Source organism: Petromyzon marinus, unplaced genomic scaffold, assembly GCF_048934315.1.
Source record: "Petromyzon marinus isolate PM22_M1 ecotype Great Lakes invasive population unplaced genomic scaffold, UKy_Petmar_22M1.pri1.0 PM_Scaffold_74, whole genome shotgun sequence".
Taxonomy (NCBI): domain Eukaryota; kingdom Metazoa; phylum Chordata; class Hyperoartia; order Petromyzontiformes; family Petromyzontidae; genus Petromyzon; species Petromyzon marinus.
The window spans coordinates 126375-142653 of NW_027423682.1; the positions used below are offsets into that span (position 1 = coordinate 126375).

General features: G+C 43.0%; 1 protein-coding gene across 2 annotated transcripts in view; it reads left to right on the forward strand.

The window, feature by feature from the left end:
* The window catches only part of LOC116937905 (sodium/potassium-transporting ATPase subunit alpha-3), a 121543-nt gene extending 106815 nt beyond the window's left edge, over window positions 1-14728 (forward strand). For both annotated transcript variants that reach the window (XM_076064796.1, XM_076064797.1), the window contains 3 exons: window positions 4956-5057; window positions 5670-5761; window positions 14651-14728. In XM_076064796.1, coding sequence (XP_075920911.1) covers window positions 4956-5057; window positions 5670-5761; window positions 14651-14679 — 223 coding nt within the window. In that variant the 3' untranslated portion in view covers window positions 14680-14728. The remainder of the gene's footprint in view (window positions 1-4955; window positions 5058-5669; window positions 5762-14650) is intronic.
* The last annotated feature ends 1551 nt before the right edge of the window (window positions 14729-16279 follow it).

Below are 16279 nucleotides of genomic sequence, written 5' to 3' on the forward strand. Positions count from 1 at the left end.
ACTCACTCAGAGACTTACTTAGAGACTCACTCAGAGACTCACTCACTCAGAGACTCACTCAGAGACTCACTCACTCAGAGACTCACTCACTCAGAGACTCACTCACTCAGAGACTCACTCAGAGACTTACTCAGAGACTTACACACACACTCACTCACTCAGAGACTCACTCAGAGACTTACATACTCACTCAGAGACTCACTCAGAGACTCACTCACTCAGAGACTTACTCAGTCAGAGACTCACTCACTCAGAGACTTACACACTCACTCACTCACTCAGAGACTCACTGACTCACTCAGAGACTCACTGACTCACTCAGAGACTCACTCAGTCAGAGACTCACTCAGAGACTCACTCAGAGACTTACACACACACTCACTCACGCAGAGACTTACTCAGTCAGAGACTCACTCAGTCAGAGACTCACTCAGTCAGAGACTCACTCACTCAGAGACTCACTCAGAGACTTACTCACTCAGAGACTCACTCACTCAGAGACTCACTCACTCAGAGACTCACTCACTCAGAGACTCACTCAGAGACTCACTCACTCAGAGACTCACTCAAAGACTTACTCAGAGACTCACTCACTCAGAGACTCACTCAGAGACTCACTCACTCAGAGACTCACTCAGAGACTTACTCAGAGACTCACTCAGAGACTCACTCACTCAGAGACTTACTCAGAGACTCACTCAGAGACTCACTCACTCAGAGACTTACACACTCACTCACTCAGAGACTCACTGACTCACTCAGAGACTCACTCAGAGACTTACTCACTCAGAGACTCACTCAGAGACTCACTCAGAGCCTCACTCACTCAGAAACTTACTCAGAGACTCACTCACTCAGAGACTCACTCAGAGACTCACTCACTCAGAGACTTACTCAGTCAGAGACTCACTCAGAGACTTACTCAGAGACTCACTCACTCACTCAGAGACTCACTCACTCAGAGACTCACTCAGAGACTCACTCACTCAGAGACTTACACACTCACTCACTCACTCAGAGACTCACTGACTCACTCAGAGACTTACACACTCAGAGACTCACTCAGAGACTTACTCAGAGACTTACACACTCACTCAGAGAGTCACTCAGAGATCCACTCAGATACTCACTCAGAGACTTACTCAGAGACTTACACACTCACTCAGAGACTTACTCAGAGACTTACTGACTCACTCACTCAGAGACTCACTGACTCACTCAGAGACTCACTCACTCACTCAGAGACTCACTCACTCACTCAGAGACTCATTCACTCAGAGACTCACTCACTCAAAGACTCACTCACTCAGAGACTCACTCACTCAGAGACTCACTCAGAGACTCACTCACTCAGAGACTCACTCACTCACTCAGAGACTCACAGACTCACTCAACCACGTTATGTATGCTGATGATTTGGTAATAGCTGCTCAGTCAGAGGAGGAGTTGGAGATGCTGCTGCTGAGACTGGAGCGTGCCACTAAGAGGTGGGGCCTTACCATCAGCCCCACCAAAACTTAGCACCTGCCTGGGTATTTTGTACCATCGGACACTCCACCATCACAACTCCCAATCGGTGATGGGGCAGTTGTGGAGAGAGTGGAGAGTTTCCCATACCTGGGCAGTGTGCTTATGACTGGCTCCAGTTTAACAGCAGAGGTCTCACTCCAAATCAGTCGAGCGGCTATATCTTTTCATCGGTTGCGTAACGCTGTGTGGAAGCTACCTGGTCTGTCGCTCCGCACTAAGCTTCAGGTCTTCTCGGCCACGGTCATTCCCTCCCTTCTCTACGCTTGCGAAACGTGGACCCCCCTAATGGAACATCTTCGCCGGTTAGAAACATTTAGGCTGGCCTGCCTACGATCCATCCTGGGTTTAACCAGGCTGGATTGTGTGAGGAGCTCACAAATCCTTTAAAGATCTGGGCAAGGTCCCATCGGTGAGCTCCTCCGGCGGGCAAGGCTGCGATGGCTGGGTCATGTAGCCGGATCGAGGGGGCTAAACGGGCGCGGCACGGGCTAGAGAAGAGATGGAGTGATGTGGTACAGGAGGACGCTGAGTGGACTTGCCGATGACTGGTACCAGCGGTGTCAAGATCGGCCTCTGTGGAGGAGGCTCGTGAAGGATGCTACTGGGCAGTTGGAGGCAGTCGCCCTCCAACAACAACGGAGGGCGGAGGAGCGACGCTCACAACAGCGAGCAGAGCGCCGGGTGGCTAAAGCACAGCAGATTGGCACAGTAGGGGGCACAGGTGGTGCATCAGCCAGTCATCTCAGTCAGTCGACCCGTGGCACCTGCTGGGTCTGCCCAGTGACCTCCTGCCAGCGGGCGTTCGACACTTCACGTGGCCTCAGGGTGCACATAGCCTGGCACAAGCGTCGTGGTGACGTCACCGCCACTTAGTGGCGAATGGCGGTTGTTGTTGTGTGACACTGTGTGATTGTGTGTGTGTCACTGTGTGTGTGTGTCACTGTGTGTGTGTCACTGTGTGTGTGACACTGTGTATGTGTCACTGTGTGTGTGTCACTGTGTGTGTGTGTGTGTCACTGTGTGTGTGACACTGTGTGTGACACAGTGTGTGTGATTGTGTCACTGTGTGTGTCTGTGACACTGTGTGTGTGTGTGTGACACTGTGTGTGTGTGTGACACTGTGTGTGTGACGCTATGTCTGTGTGACACTGTGTGTGTGTCACTGTGTGTGTGACACTGTGTGTGTGTCACTGTGTGTGTGTGTGACACTGTGTGTGTGACACTGTGTGTGTGTGTCACTGTGTGTGTGACACTGTGTGTGACACTGTGTGTGTGACACTGTGTGTGTGTGTCTGTGTGTGTCACTGTGTGTGTGTGTCACGTGTCACTGTGTGTGTGTCACTGTGTGTGTGTCACGTGTCACTGTGTGTGTGTCACAGGAACAAGATCTTGGTGTTTGGACTCTTCTGTGAAACTGTGTGTGTGTCTGTCACTGTGTGTGTGTCACTGTGTGTGTGTCACTGTGTGTGTGTCACTGTGTGTGTGTGTGTGTCACTGTGTGTGTGTCACTGTGTGTGTGTGTCACTGTGTGTGTGTCACTGTGTGTGTGTGTGTCACGTGTCACTGTGTGTGTGTGTCACTGTGTGTGTGTCACAGGAACAAGATCTTGGTGTTTGGACTCTTCTGTGAGACTGTGTGTGTGTGTCACTGTGTGTGTGTGTCACTGTGTGTGTGTGTCACTGTGTGTGTGTGTCTGTGTGTCACGTGTCACTGTGTGTGTGTCACGTGTCACTGTGTGTGTGTCACAGGAACAAGATCTTGGTGTTTGGACTCTTCTGTGAGACTGTGTGTGTGTGTGTCACTGTGTGTGTGTCACTGTGTGTGTCACTGTGTGTGTGTGTCTGTGTGTCACGTGTCACTGTGTGTCTGTGTGTCACGTGTCACTGTGTGTGTGTCACGTGTCACTTTGTGTGTGTCACAGGAACAAGATCTTGGTGTTTGGACTCTTCTGTGAGACTGTGTGTGTGTGTGACACTGTGTGTGTGTGTCACTGTGTGTGTGTGTGTCACTGTGTGTGTGACACTGTGTGTGTGTGTCACTGTGTGTGTCACTGTGTGTGTGTCACTGTGTGTGTGTCACGTGTCACTGTGTGTGTGTCACAGGAACAAGATCTTGGTGTTTGGACTCTTCTGTGAGACTGTGTGTGTGTGACACTGTGTGTGTGTGTCACTGTGTGTGTGTCTGTGTCACTGTGTGTGTGTCACTGTGTGTGTGTGTCTGTGTGTCACGTGTCACTGTGTGTGTGTCACGTGTCACTGTGTGTGTGTCACAGGAACAAGATCTTGGTGTTTGGACTCTTCTGTGAGACTGTGTGTGTGTGTGTCACTGTGTGTGTGTGTCACTGTGTGTGTCACTGTGTGTGTGTCACGTGTCACTGTGTGTGTGTCACAGGAACAAGATCTTGGTGTTTGGACTCTTCTGTGAGACTGTGTGTGTGTCTGTCACTGTGTGTGTCACTGTGTGTGTGTGTCACTGTGTGTGTGTGTCACTGTGTGTGTGTGTCACTGTGTGTGTGTGTCACGTGTCACTGTGTGTGTGTCACTGTGTGTGTGTGTCACTGTGTGTGTGTGTCACTGTGTGTGTGTGTCACGTGTCACTGTGTGTGTGTCACGTGTCACTGTGTGTGTGTCACAGGAACAAGATCTTGGTGTTTGGACTCTTCTGTGAGACTGTGTGTGTGTGTGTCACTGTGTGTGTGTCACTGTGTGTGTGTGTCTGTGTGTCACGTGTCACTGTGTGTGTGTCACGTGTCACTGTGTGTGTGTCACAGGAACAAGATCTTGGTGTTTGGACTCTTCTGTGAGACTGTGTGTGTGTGTGTCACTGTGTGTGTGTGTCACTGTGTGTGTCACTGTGTGTGTGTGTCACTGTGTGTGTGTGTCACTGTGTGTGTCACTGTGTGTGTCACTGTGTGTGTGTCACGTGTCACTGTGTGTGTGTCACAGGAACAAGATCTTGGTGTTTGGACTCTTCTGTGAGACTGTGTGTGTGTGTGACACTGTGTGTGTCACTGTGTGTGTGTCACTGTGTGTGTGTGTCACTGTGTGACTGTGTGTGTGTCACGTGTCACTGTGTGTGTGTCACGTGTCACTGTGTGTGTGTCACAGGAACAAGATCTTGGTGTTTGGACTCTTCTGTGAGACTGTGTGTGTGTGTGACACTGTGTGTGTCACTGTGTGTGTGTCACGTGTCACTGTGTGTGTCACTGTGTGTGTGTCACGTGTCACTGTGTGTGTGTGTCACTGTGTGACTGTGTGTGTGTCACGTGTCACTGTGCGTGTGTCACAGGAACAAGATCTTGGTGTTTGGACTCTTCTGTGAGACTGTGTGTGTGTGTGTCACTGTGTGTGACACTGTGTGTGTGTGTCACTGTGTGTGTGTCACTGTGTGTGTGTGTGTCACGTGTCACTGTGTGTGTGTCACAGGAACAAGATCTTGGTGTTTGGACTCTTCTGTGAGACTGCTCTTGCTGCTTTCCTCTCCTACACTCCGGGCATGGACGTGGCTCTTCGCATGTACCCCCTCAAGTGAGTTCTACTAATAGTACCGGTACTACTAGTAGTAGTACCGGTACTACTAGTAGTAGTACCGGTACTACTAGTAGTAGTACCGGTACTACTAGTAGTAGTACCGGTACTACAAGTAGTAGTACTAGTGATACTACTAGTACTAGTAGTATCACTAGTAATACTACTAGTACTAGTAGTATCACTAGTGATACTAGTAGTATCACTAGTGATACTACTAGTACTAGTAGTATCACTAGTACTAGTAGTACTAGTAGTGATAGTGGTGGTGGTGGTGGTAGTAGTGGTGGTGGTGGTGGTAGTGGTGGTGGTAGTGGTGATGGTGGTGGTAGTGGTCGGAGTAGTAGCTCCATCAGCAGCAGCATCATATTCCTGAAGAAAACTTTACCCATTACTCATGACCGTGTCTCTCTCCCCGTGTCTCTCTCCCGTGTCTCTCTCTCTGTCTCTCTCTCTGTCTCTCTCCCCGTGTCTCTCTCTCCCCGTGTCTCTCTCTGTCTCTCTCTCTCCCCGTGTCTCTCTCTCCCCGTGTCTGTCTCTCTCTCCCCGTGTCTCTCTCCCCGTCTCTCTCTCTCTCCCCGTGTCTCTCTCTCCCCACGTGTCTCTCTGCAGGCTGAGTTGGTGGTTCTGCGCATTCCCCTACAGCCTCCTGATCTTCATCTACGATGAGGTTCGCAAATTCATCCTCCGTCGTAACCCTGGAGGTGAGAAACTTTAACATTGAAGTCTATGGGTAGACACTTTAACATTGAAGTCTATGGGTAGACACTTTAACATTGAAGTCTATGGGTAGACACTTTAACATTGAAGTCTATGGGTAGACACTTTAACATTGAAGTCTATGGGTAGACACTTTAACATTGAAGTCTATGGGTAGACACTTTAACATTGAAGTCTATGGGTAGACACTTTAACATTGAAGTCTATGGGTAGACACTTTAACATTGAAGTCTATGGGTAGACACTTTAACATTGAAGTCTATGGGTAGACACTTTAACATTGAAGTCTATGGGTAGACACTTTAACATTGAAGTCTATGGGTAGACACTTTAACATTGAAGTCTATGGGTAGACACTTTAACATTGAAGTCTATGGGTAGACACTTTAACATTGAAGTCTATGGGTAGACACTTTAACATTGAAGTCTATGGGTAGACACTTTAACACTGGAGTCTATGGGTAGACACTTTAACATTGAAGTCTATGGGCAGACACTTTAACATTGAAGTCTATGGGTAGACACTTTAACATTGAAGTCTATGGGGAGACACTTTAACATTGAAGTCTATGGGGAGACACTTTAACATTGAAGTCTATGGGTAGACACTTTAACATTGAAGTCTATGGGTAGACACTTTAACATTGAAGTCTATGGGTAGACACTTTAACATTGAAGTCTATGGGTAGACACTTTAACATTGAAGTCTATGGGTAGACACTTTAACATTGAAGTCTATGGGTAGACACTTTAACATTGAAGTCTATGGGTAGACACTTTAACATTGAAGTCTATGGGTAGACACTTTAACATTGAAGTCTATGGGTAGACACTTTAACATTGAAGTCTATGGGTAGACACTTTAACACTGGAGTCTATGGGTAGACACTTTAACATTGAAGTCTATGGGTAGACACTTTAACATTGAAGTCTATGGGCAGACACTTTAACATTGAAGTCTATGGGTAGACACTTTAACATTGAAGTCTATGGGTAGACACTTTAACATTGAAGTCTATGGGTAGACACTTTAACATTGAAGTCTATGGGTAGACACTTTAACATTGAAGTCTATGGGTAGACACTTTAACATTGAAGTCTATGGGTAGACACTTTAACACTGGAGTCTATGGGTAGACACTTTAACATTGAAGTCTATGGGCAGACACTTTAACATTGAAGTCTATGGGTAGACACTTTAACATTGAAGTCTATGGGGAGACACTTTAACATTGAAGTCTATGGGGAGACACTTTAACATTGAAGTCTATGGGTAGACACTTTAACATTGAAGTCTATGGGTAGACACTTTAACATTGAAGTCTATGGGTAGACACTTTAACATTGAAGTCTATGGGTAGACACTTTAACACTGGAGTCTATGGGTAGACACTTTAACATTGAAGTCTATGGGCAGACACTTTAACATTGAAGTCTATGGGTAGACACTTTAACATTGAAGTCTATGGGGAGACACTTTAACATTGAAGTCTATGGGGAGACACTTTAACATTGAAGTCTATGGGTAGACACTTTAACATTGAAGTCTATGGGTAGACACTTTAACATTGAAGTCTATGGGTAGACACTTTAACATTGAAGTCTATGGGTAGACACTTTAACATTGAAGTCTATGGGTAGACACTTTAACATTGAAGTCTATGGGTAGACACTTTAACACTGGAGTCTATGGGTAGACACTTTAACATTGAAGTCTATGGGCAGACACTTTAACATTGAAGTCTATGGGTAGACACTTTAACATTGAAGTCTATGGGGAGACACTTTAACATTGAAGTCTATGGGGAGACACTTTAACATTGAAGTCTATGGGTAGACACTTTAACATTGAAGTCTATGGGTAGACACTTTAACATTGAAGTCTATGGGTAGACACTTTAACATTGAAGTCTATGGGTAGACACTTTAACATTGAAGTCTATGGGTAGACACTTTAACATTGAAGTCTATGGGTAGACACTTTAACATTGAAGTCTATGGGTAGACACTTTAACATTGAAGTCTATGGGTAGACACTTTAACATTGAAGTCTATGGGTAGACACTTTAACATTGAAGTCTATGGGTAGACACTTTAACACTGGAGTCTATGGGTAGACACTTTAACATTGAAGTCTATGGGTAGACACTTTAACATTGAAGTCTATGGGCAGACACTTTAACATTGAAGTCTATGGGTAGACACTTTAACATTGAAGTCTATGGGTAGACACTTTAACATTGAAGTCTATGGGTATACACTTTAACACTGAAGTCTATGGGTAGACACTTTAACATTGAAGTCTATGGGTAGACACTTTAACATTGAAGTCTATGGGTAGACACTTTAACATTGAAGTCTATGGGTAGACACTTTAACACTGGAGTCTATGGGTAGACACTTTAACATTGAAGTCTATGGGCAGACACTTTAACATTGAAGTCTATGGGTAGACACTTTAACATTGAAGTCTATGGGGAGACACTTTAACATTGAAGTCTATGGGGAGACACTTTAACATTGAAGTCTATGGGTAGACACTTTAACATTGAAGTCTATGGGTAGACACTTTAACATTGAAGTCTATGGGTAGACACTTTAACATTGAAGTCTATGGGGAGACACTTTAACATTGAAGTCTATGGGTAGACACTTTAACATTGAAGTCTATGGGTAGACACTTTAACACTGGAGTCTATGGGTAGACACTTTAACATTGAAGTCTATGGGCAGACACTTTAACATTGAAGTCTATGGGTAGACACTTTAACATTGAAGTCTATGGGGAGACACTTTAACATTGAAGTCTATGGGGAGACACTTTAACATTGAAGTCTATGGGTAGACACTTTAACATTGAAGTCTATGGGGAGACACTTTAACATTGAAGTCTATGGGGAGACACTTTAACATTGAAGTCTATGGGTAGACACTTTAACATTGAAGTCTATGGGTAGACACTTTAACATTGAAGTCTATGGGTAGACACTTTAACATTGAAGTCTATGGGGAGACACTTTAACATTGAAGTCTATGGGTAGACACTTTAACATTGAAGTCTATGGGTAGACACTTTAACACTGGAGTCTATGGGTAGACACTTTAACATTGAAGTCTATGGGCAGACACTTTAACATTGAAGTCTATGGGTAGACACTTTAACATTGAAGTCTATGGGGAGACACTTTAACATTGAAGTCTATGGGGAGACACTTTAACATTGAAGTCTATGGGTAGACACTTTAACATTGAAGTCTATGGGTAGACACTTTAACATTGAAGTCTATGGGTAGACACTTTAACATTGAAGTCTATGGGTAGACACTTTAACATTGAAGTCTATGGGTAGACACTTTAACATTGAAGTCTATGGGTAGACACTTTAACATTGAAGTCTATGGGTAGACACTTTAACATTGAAGTCTATGGGTAGACACTTTAACATTGAAGTCTATGGGTAGACACTTTAACATTGAAGTCTATGGGTAGACACTTTAACACTGGAGTCTATGGGTAGACACTTTAACATTGAAGTCTATGGGTAGACACTTTAACATTGAAGTCTATGGGCAGACACTTTAACATTGAAGTCTATGGGTAGACACTTTAACATTGAAGTCTATGGGTAGACACTTTAACATTGAAGTCTATGGGTAGACACTTTAACATTGAAGTCTATGGGTAGACACTTTAACATTGAAGTCTATGGGTAGACACTTTAACATTGAAGTCTATGGGTAGACACTTTAACACTGGAGTCTATGGGTAGACACTTTAACATTGAAGTCTATGGGCAGACACTTTAACATTGAAGTCTATGGGTAGACACTTTAACATTGAAGTCTATGGGGAGACACTTTAACATTGAAGTCTATGGGGAGACACTTTAACATTGAAGTCTATGGGTAGACACTTTAACATTGAAGTCTATGGGTAGACACTTTAACATTGAAGTCTATGGGTAGACACTTTAACATTGAAGTCTATGGGTAGACACTTTAACACTGGAGTCTATGGGTAGACACTTTAACATTGAAGTCTATGGGCAGACACTTTAACATTGAAGTCTATGGGTAGACACTTTAACATTGAAGTCTATGGGGAGACACTTTAACATTGAAGTCTATGGGGAGACACTTTAACATTGAAGTCTATGGGTAGACACTTTAACATTGAAGTCTATGGGTAGACACTTTAACATTGAAGTCTATGGGTAGACACTTTAACATTGAAGTCTATGGGTAGACACTTTAACATTGAAGTCTATGGGTAGACACTTTAACATTGAAGTCTATGGGTAGACACTTTAACACTGGAGTCTATGGGTAGACACTTTAACATTGAAGTCTATGGGCAGACACTTTAACATTGAAGTCTATGGGTAGACACTTTAACATTGAAGTCTATGGGGAGACACTTTAACATTGAAGTCTATGGGGAGACACTTTAACATTGAAGTCTATGGGTAGACACTTTAACATTGAAGTCTATGGGTAGACACTTTAACATTGAAGTCTATGGGTAGACACTTTAACATTGAAGTCTATGGGTAGACACTTTAACATTGAAGTCTATGGGTAGACACTTTAACATTGAAGTCTATGGGTAGACACTTTAACATTGAAGTCTATGGGTAGACACTTTAACATTGAAGTCTATGGGTAGACACTTTAACATTGAAGTCTATGGGTAGACACTTTAACATTGAAGTCTATGGGTAGACACTTTAACACTGGAGTCTATGGGTAGACACTTTAACATTGAAGTCTATGGGTAGACACTTTAACATTGAAGTCTATGGGCAGACACTTTAACATTGAAGTCTATGGGTAGACACTTTAACATTGAAGTCTATGGGTAGACACTTTAACATTGAAGTCTATGGGTAGACACTTTAACATTGAAGTCTATGGGTAGACACTTTAACATTGAAGTCTATGGGTAGACACTTTAACATTGAAGTCTATGGGTAGACACTTTAACACTGGAGTCTATGGGTAGACACTTTAACATTGAAGTCTATGGGCAGACACTTTAACATTGAAGTCTATGGGTAGACACTTTAACATTGAAGTCTATGGGGAGACACTTTAACATTGAAGTCTATGGGGAGACACTTTAACATTGAAGTCTATGGGTAGACACTTTAACATTGAAGTCTATGGGTAGACACTTTAACATTGAAGTCTATGGGTAGACACTTTAACATTGAAGTCTATGGGTAGACACTTTAACATTGAAGTCTATGGGTAGACACTTTAACATTGAAGTCTATGGGTAGACACTTTAACATTGAAGTCTATGGGTAGACACTTTAACATTGAAGTCTATGGGTAGACACTTTAACATTGAAGTCTATGGGTAGACACTTTAACACTGGAGTCTATGGGTAGACACTTTAACATTGAAGTCTATGGGTAGACACTTTAACATTGAAGTCTATGGGCAGACACTTTAACATTGAAGTCTATGGGTAGACACTTTAACATTGAAGTCTATGGGGAGACACTTTAACATTGAAGTCTATGGGTAGACACTTTAACATTGAAGTCTATGGGTAGACACTTTAACATTGAAGTCTATGGGTAGACACTTTAACATTGAAGTCTATGGGTAGACACTTTAACATTGAAGTCTATGGGGAGACACTTTAACATTGAAGTCTATGGGTAGACACTTTAACATTGAAGTCTAGGGGTAGACACTTTAACATTGAAGTCTAGGGGTAGACACTTTAACATTGAAGTCTATGGGTAGACACTTTAACATTGAAGTCTATGGGTAGACACTTTAACATTGAAGTCTATGGGTAGACACTTTAACATTGAAGTCTATGGGTAGACACTTTAACATTGAAGTCCATGGGTAGACACTTTAACATTGAAGTCCATGGGTAGACACTTTAACATTGAAGTCTATGGGTAGACACTTTAACATTGAAGTCTAGGGGTAGACACTTTAACATTGAAGTCTAGGGGTAGACACTTTAACATTGAAGTCTATGGGTAGACACTTTAACATTGAAGTCTATGGGTAGACACTTTAACATTGAAGTCTATGGGTAGACACTTTAACATTGAAGTCTATGGGTAGACACTTTAACATTGAAGTCTATGGGTAGACACTTTAACATTGAAGTCTATGGGTAGACACTTTAACATTGAAGTCTATGGGTAGACACTTTAACATTGAAGTCTATGGGTAGACACTTTAACATTGAAGTCTATGGGTAGACACTTTAACATTGAAGTCTATGGGTAGACACTTTAACATTGAAGTCTATGGGTAGACACTTTAACATTGAAGTCTATGGGTAGACACTTTAACACTGGAGTCTATGGGTAGACACTTTAACATTGGAGTCTATGGTTAGACACTTTAACATTGAAGTCTATGGGTAGACTCTTTAACATTGAAGTCTATGGGTAGACACTTTAACATTGAAGTCTATGGGGAGACACTTTAACATTGAAGTCTATGGGTAGACACTTTAACATTGAAGTCTAGGGGTAGACACTTTAACATTGAAGTCTAGGGGTAGACACTTTAACATTGAAGTCTATGGGTAGACACTTTAACATTGAAGTCTATGGGTAGACACTTTAACATTGAAGTCTATGGGTAGACACTTTAACATTGAAGTCTATGGGTAGACACTTTAACATTGAAGTCCATGGGTAGACACTTTAACATTGATGTCCATGGGTAGACACTTTAACATTGAAGTCTATGGGTAGACACTTTAACATTGAAGTCTAGGGGTAGACACTTTAACATTGAAGTCTAGGGGTAGACACTTTAACATTGAAGTCTATGGGTAGACACTTTAACATTGAAGTCTATGGGTAGACACTTTAACATTGAAGTCTATGGGTAGACACTTTAACATTGAAGTCTATGGGTAGACACTTTAACACTGAAGTCTATGGGTAGACACTTTAACATTGAAGTCCATGGGTAGACACTTTAACATTGAAGTCTATGGGTAGACACTTTAACATTGAAGTCTATGGGTAGACACTTTAACATTGAAGTCCATGGGTAGACACTTTAACAGTGAAGTCTATGGGTAGACACTTTAACATTGAAGTCTATGGGTAGACACTTTAACATTGAAGTCTATGGGTAGACACTTTAACATTGAAGTCTATGGGTAGACACTTTAACATTAAAGTCTATGGGTAGACACTTTAACATTGAAGTCTACGGGTAGACACTTTAACACTGAAGTCTATGGGTAGACACTTTAACACTGAAGTCTATGGGTAGACACTTTAACACTGAAGTCTATGGGTAGACACTTTAACACTGAAGTCTATGGGTAGACACTTTAACATTGAAGTCTATGGGTAGACACTTTAACATTGAAGTCTATGGGTAGACACTTTAACATTGAAGTCTATGGGTAGACACTTTAACATTGAAGTCTATGGGTAGACACTTTAACATTGAAGTCTATGGGTAAACACTTTAACATTGAAGTCTATGGGTAGACACTTTAACATTGAAGACTATGGGTAGACACTTTAACATTGAAGTCTATGGGTAGACACTTTAACATTGAAGTCTATGGGTAGACACTTTAACATTGAAGTCTATGGGTAGACACTTTAACATTGAAGTCTATGGGTAGACACTTTAACATTGAAGTCTATGGGTAGACACTTTAACATTGAAGTCTATGGGTAGACACTTTAACATTGAAGTCTATGGGTAGACACTTTAACATTGAAGTCTATGGGTAGACACTTTAACATTGAAGTCTATGGGTAGACACTTTAACATTGAAGTCTATGGGTAGACACTTTAACATTGAAGTCTATGGGTAGATACTTTAACATTGAAGTCTGTGGGTAGACACTTTAACATTGAAGTCTATGGGTAGACACTTTAACATTGAAGTCTATGGGTAGACACTTTAACATTGAAGTCTATGGGTAGACACTTTAACATTGAAGTCTATGGGTAGACACTTTAACATTGGAGTCTATGGGTAGACACTTTAACATTGAAGTCTATGGGTAGACACTTTAACATTGAAGTCTATGGGTAGACACTTTAACATTGAAGTCTATGGGTAGACACTTTAACATTGAAGTCTATGGGTAGACACTTTAACATTGAAGTCTATGGGTAGACACTTTAACATTGAAGTCTATGGGTAGACACTTTAACATTGAAGTCTACGGGTAGACACTTTAACATTGAAGTCTATGGGTAGACACTTTAACATTGAAGTCTATGGGTAGACACTTTAACATTGAAGTCTATGGATAGACACTTTAACATTGAAGTCTATGGGTAGACACTTTAACAGTGAAGTCTATGGGTAGACACTTTAATATTGAAGTCTATGGGTAGACACTTTAAAATTGAAGTCTATAGACACTTTAACATTGGAGTCTATGGGTAGACACTTTAACATTGGAGTCTGTGGGTAGACACTTTAACATTGAAGTCTATGGGTAGACACTTTAACATTGAAGTCTATGGGTAGACACTTTAACATTGAAGTCTATGGGTAGACACTTTAACATTGAAGTCTATGGGTAGACACTTTAACGTTGAAGTCTATGGGTAGACACTTTAACATTGAAGTCTACGGGTAGACACTTTAACATTGAAGTCTATGGGTAGACACTTTAACATTGAAGTCTATGGGTAGACACTTTAACATTGAAGTCTATGGGTAGACACTTTAACATTGAAGTCTATGGGTAGACACTTTAACATTGAAGTCTATGGGTAGACACTTTAACATTGAAGTCTACGTGTAGACACTTGAACATTGAAGTCTACGGGTAGACACTTTAACATTGAAGTCTATGGGTAGACTCATTAAATATTAACCGGGTATCTGTGTTTTTTTGCAGGTTGGGTGGAAAGGGAGACCTACTATTGAAGATGCACACACAGACAAAAACACACACGGACAAAGACACACACAGACACACTCACATAGACAGATATCCAGAAACACAGAACACACGCATTTAGATGTTATATAGACAAAGATCCCCTGTGTAGCCTACACAGATTCCTGGGGCAAATGCTGTTAGCACTTATTAAATAGACGCACCTAGACACACACACATACATAGATAATGACGAAGACACACACACACACTGAATATGTACAGAGACTCGTACGTACACTTACACTCACACACTCCATTCACACTTACACTCACATACTAACCCACTCACACACTCACACTCACACACTCACTCACACTCACTCACACACACTCACACACTCACACCCACACTCACACACTCACACACACACTCACACACTAACCCACTCACACTCACACACTCACCCACCGACCACCACACTCACACACACTCACAAACACACTCACAAAGACACTCACTCACACACACACTCACAAACACACACACACACTGAATATGTACAGAGACTCGTACTGACACTTACACTCACCCACTCCATTCACACACAGTCACCCACCTACCAACACACTCACCCACGCTCACAAACACTCACCCACACTCACCCACACTCACCCACACTCACCCACACTCACCCACACTCACCCACACTCACACACACTCACACCCACACTCACACACACTCACCCACTCCATTCACACACACACACTCACCCACACTCACACACACTCACACACTCACCCACACTCACCCACTCTCACTCACACACACACTCACCAACCTACCCACACTCACACACTCACAAACACACTCACAAAGACACTCACTCACACTCACACACTCACAAACACACTCACTCACACACACACTCACAAACACACACACACACTGAATATGTACAGAGACTCGTACTGACACTTACACTCACCCACTCCATTCACACTTACACTCACACACTCACACACTCTCACTCACCCACTCCATTCACACACAGTCACACACCTACCAACACACTCACCCACGCTCACAAACACTCACCCACACTCACCCACACTCACCCACTCCATTCACACACACTCAACCACACTCACACACACTCACACACACTCACACACACTCACCCACTCTCACTCACACACACACTCACACACTCACCAACCTACCCACACTCACCCACACTCACCCACTCACACACACACTCACACACTCACCAACCTACCCACACTCACCCACTCACAAACACACTCAGCTACTCACTCACCAACCCACCCACTCTCCCACGCAATCACTCACCCACTCATTAACCCACTCATTAACTCACCCACCCACTCACTCACAGACCCATACACTCACGCACTCACTCACCTACCCACAGACTCACCCACACACTCACTCACTCATTAAGCCACACACTCACCCACTCACTCACCTACCCACAGACTCACCCACACACTCACTCACTCATTAACCCACACACTCACCCACACACTCACCCACCCACCAACCCACCCACTCACCCACCCACCAACCCACCCACTCGCCCACCCACCAATCCACCCACTCACCCACCCACCCACACACTCAC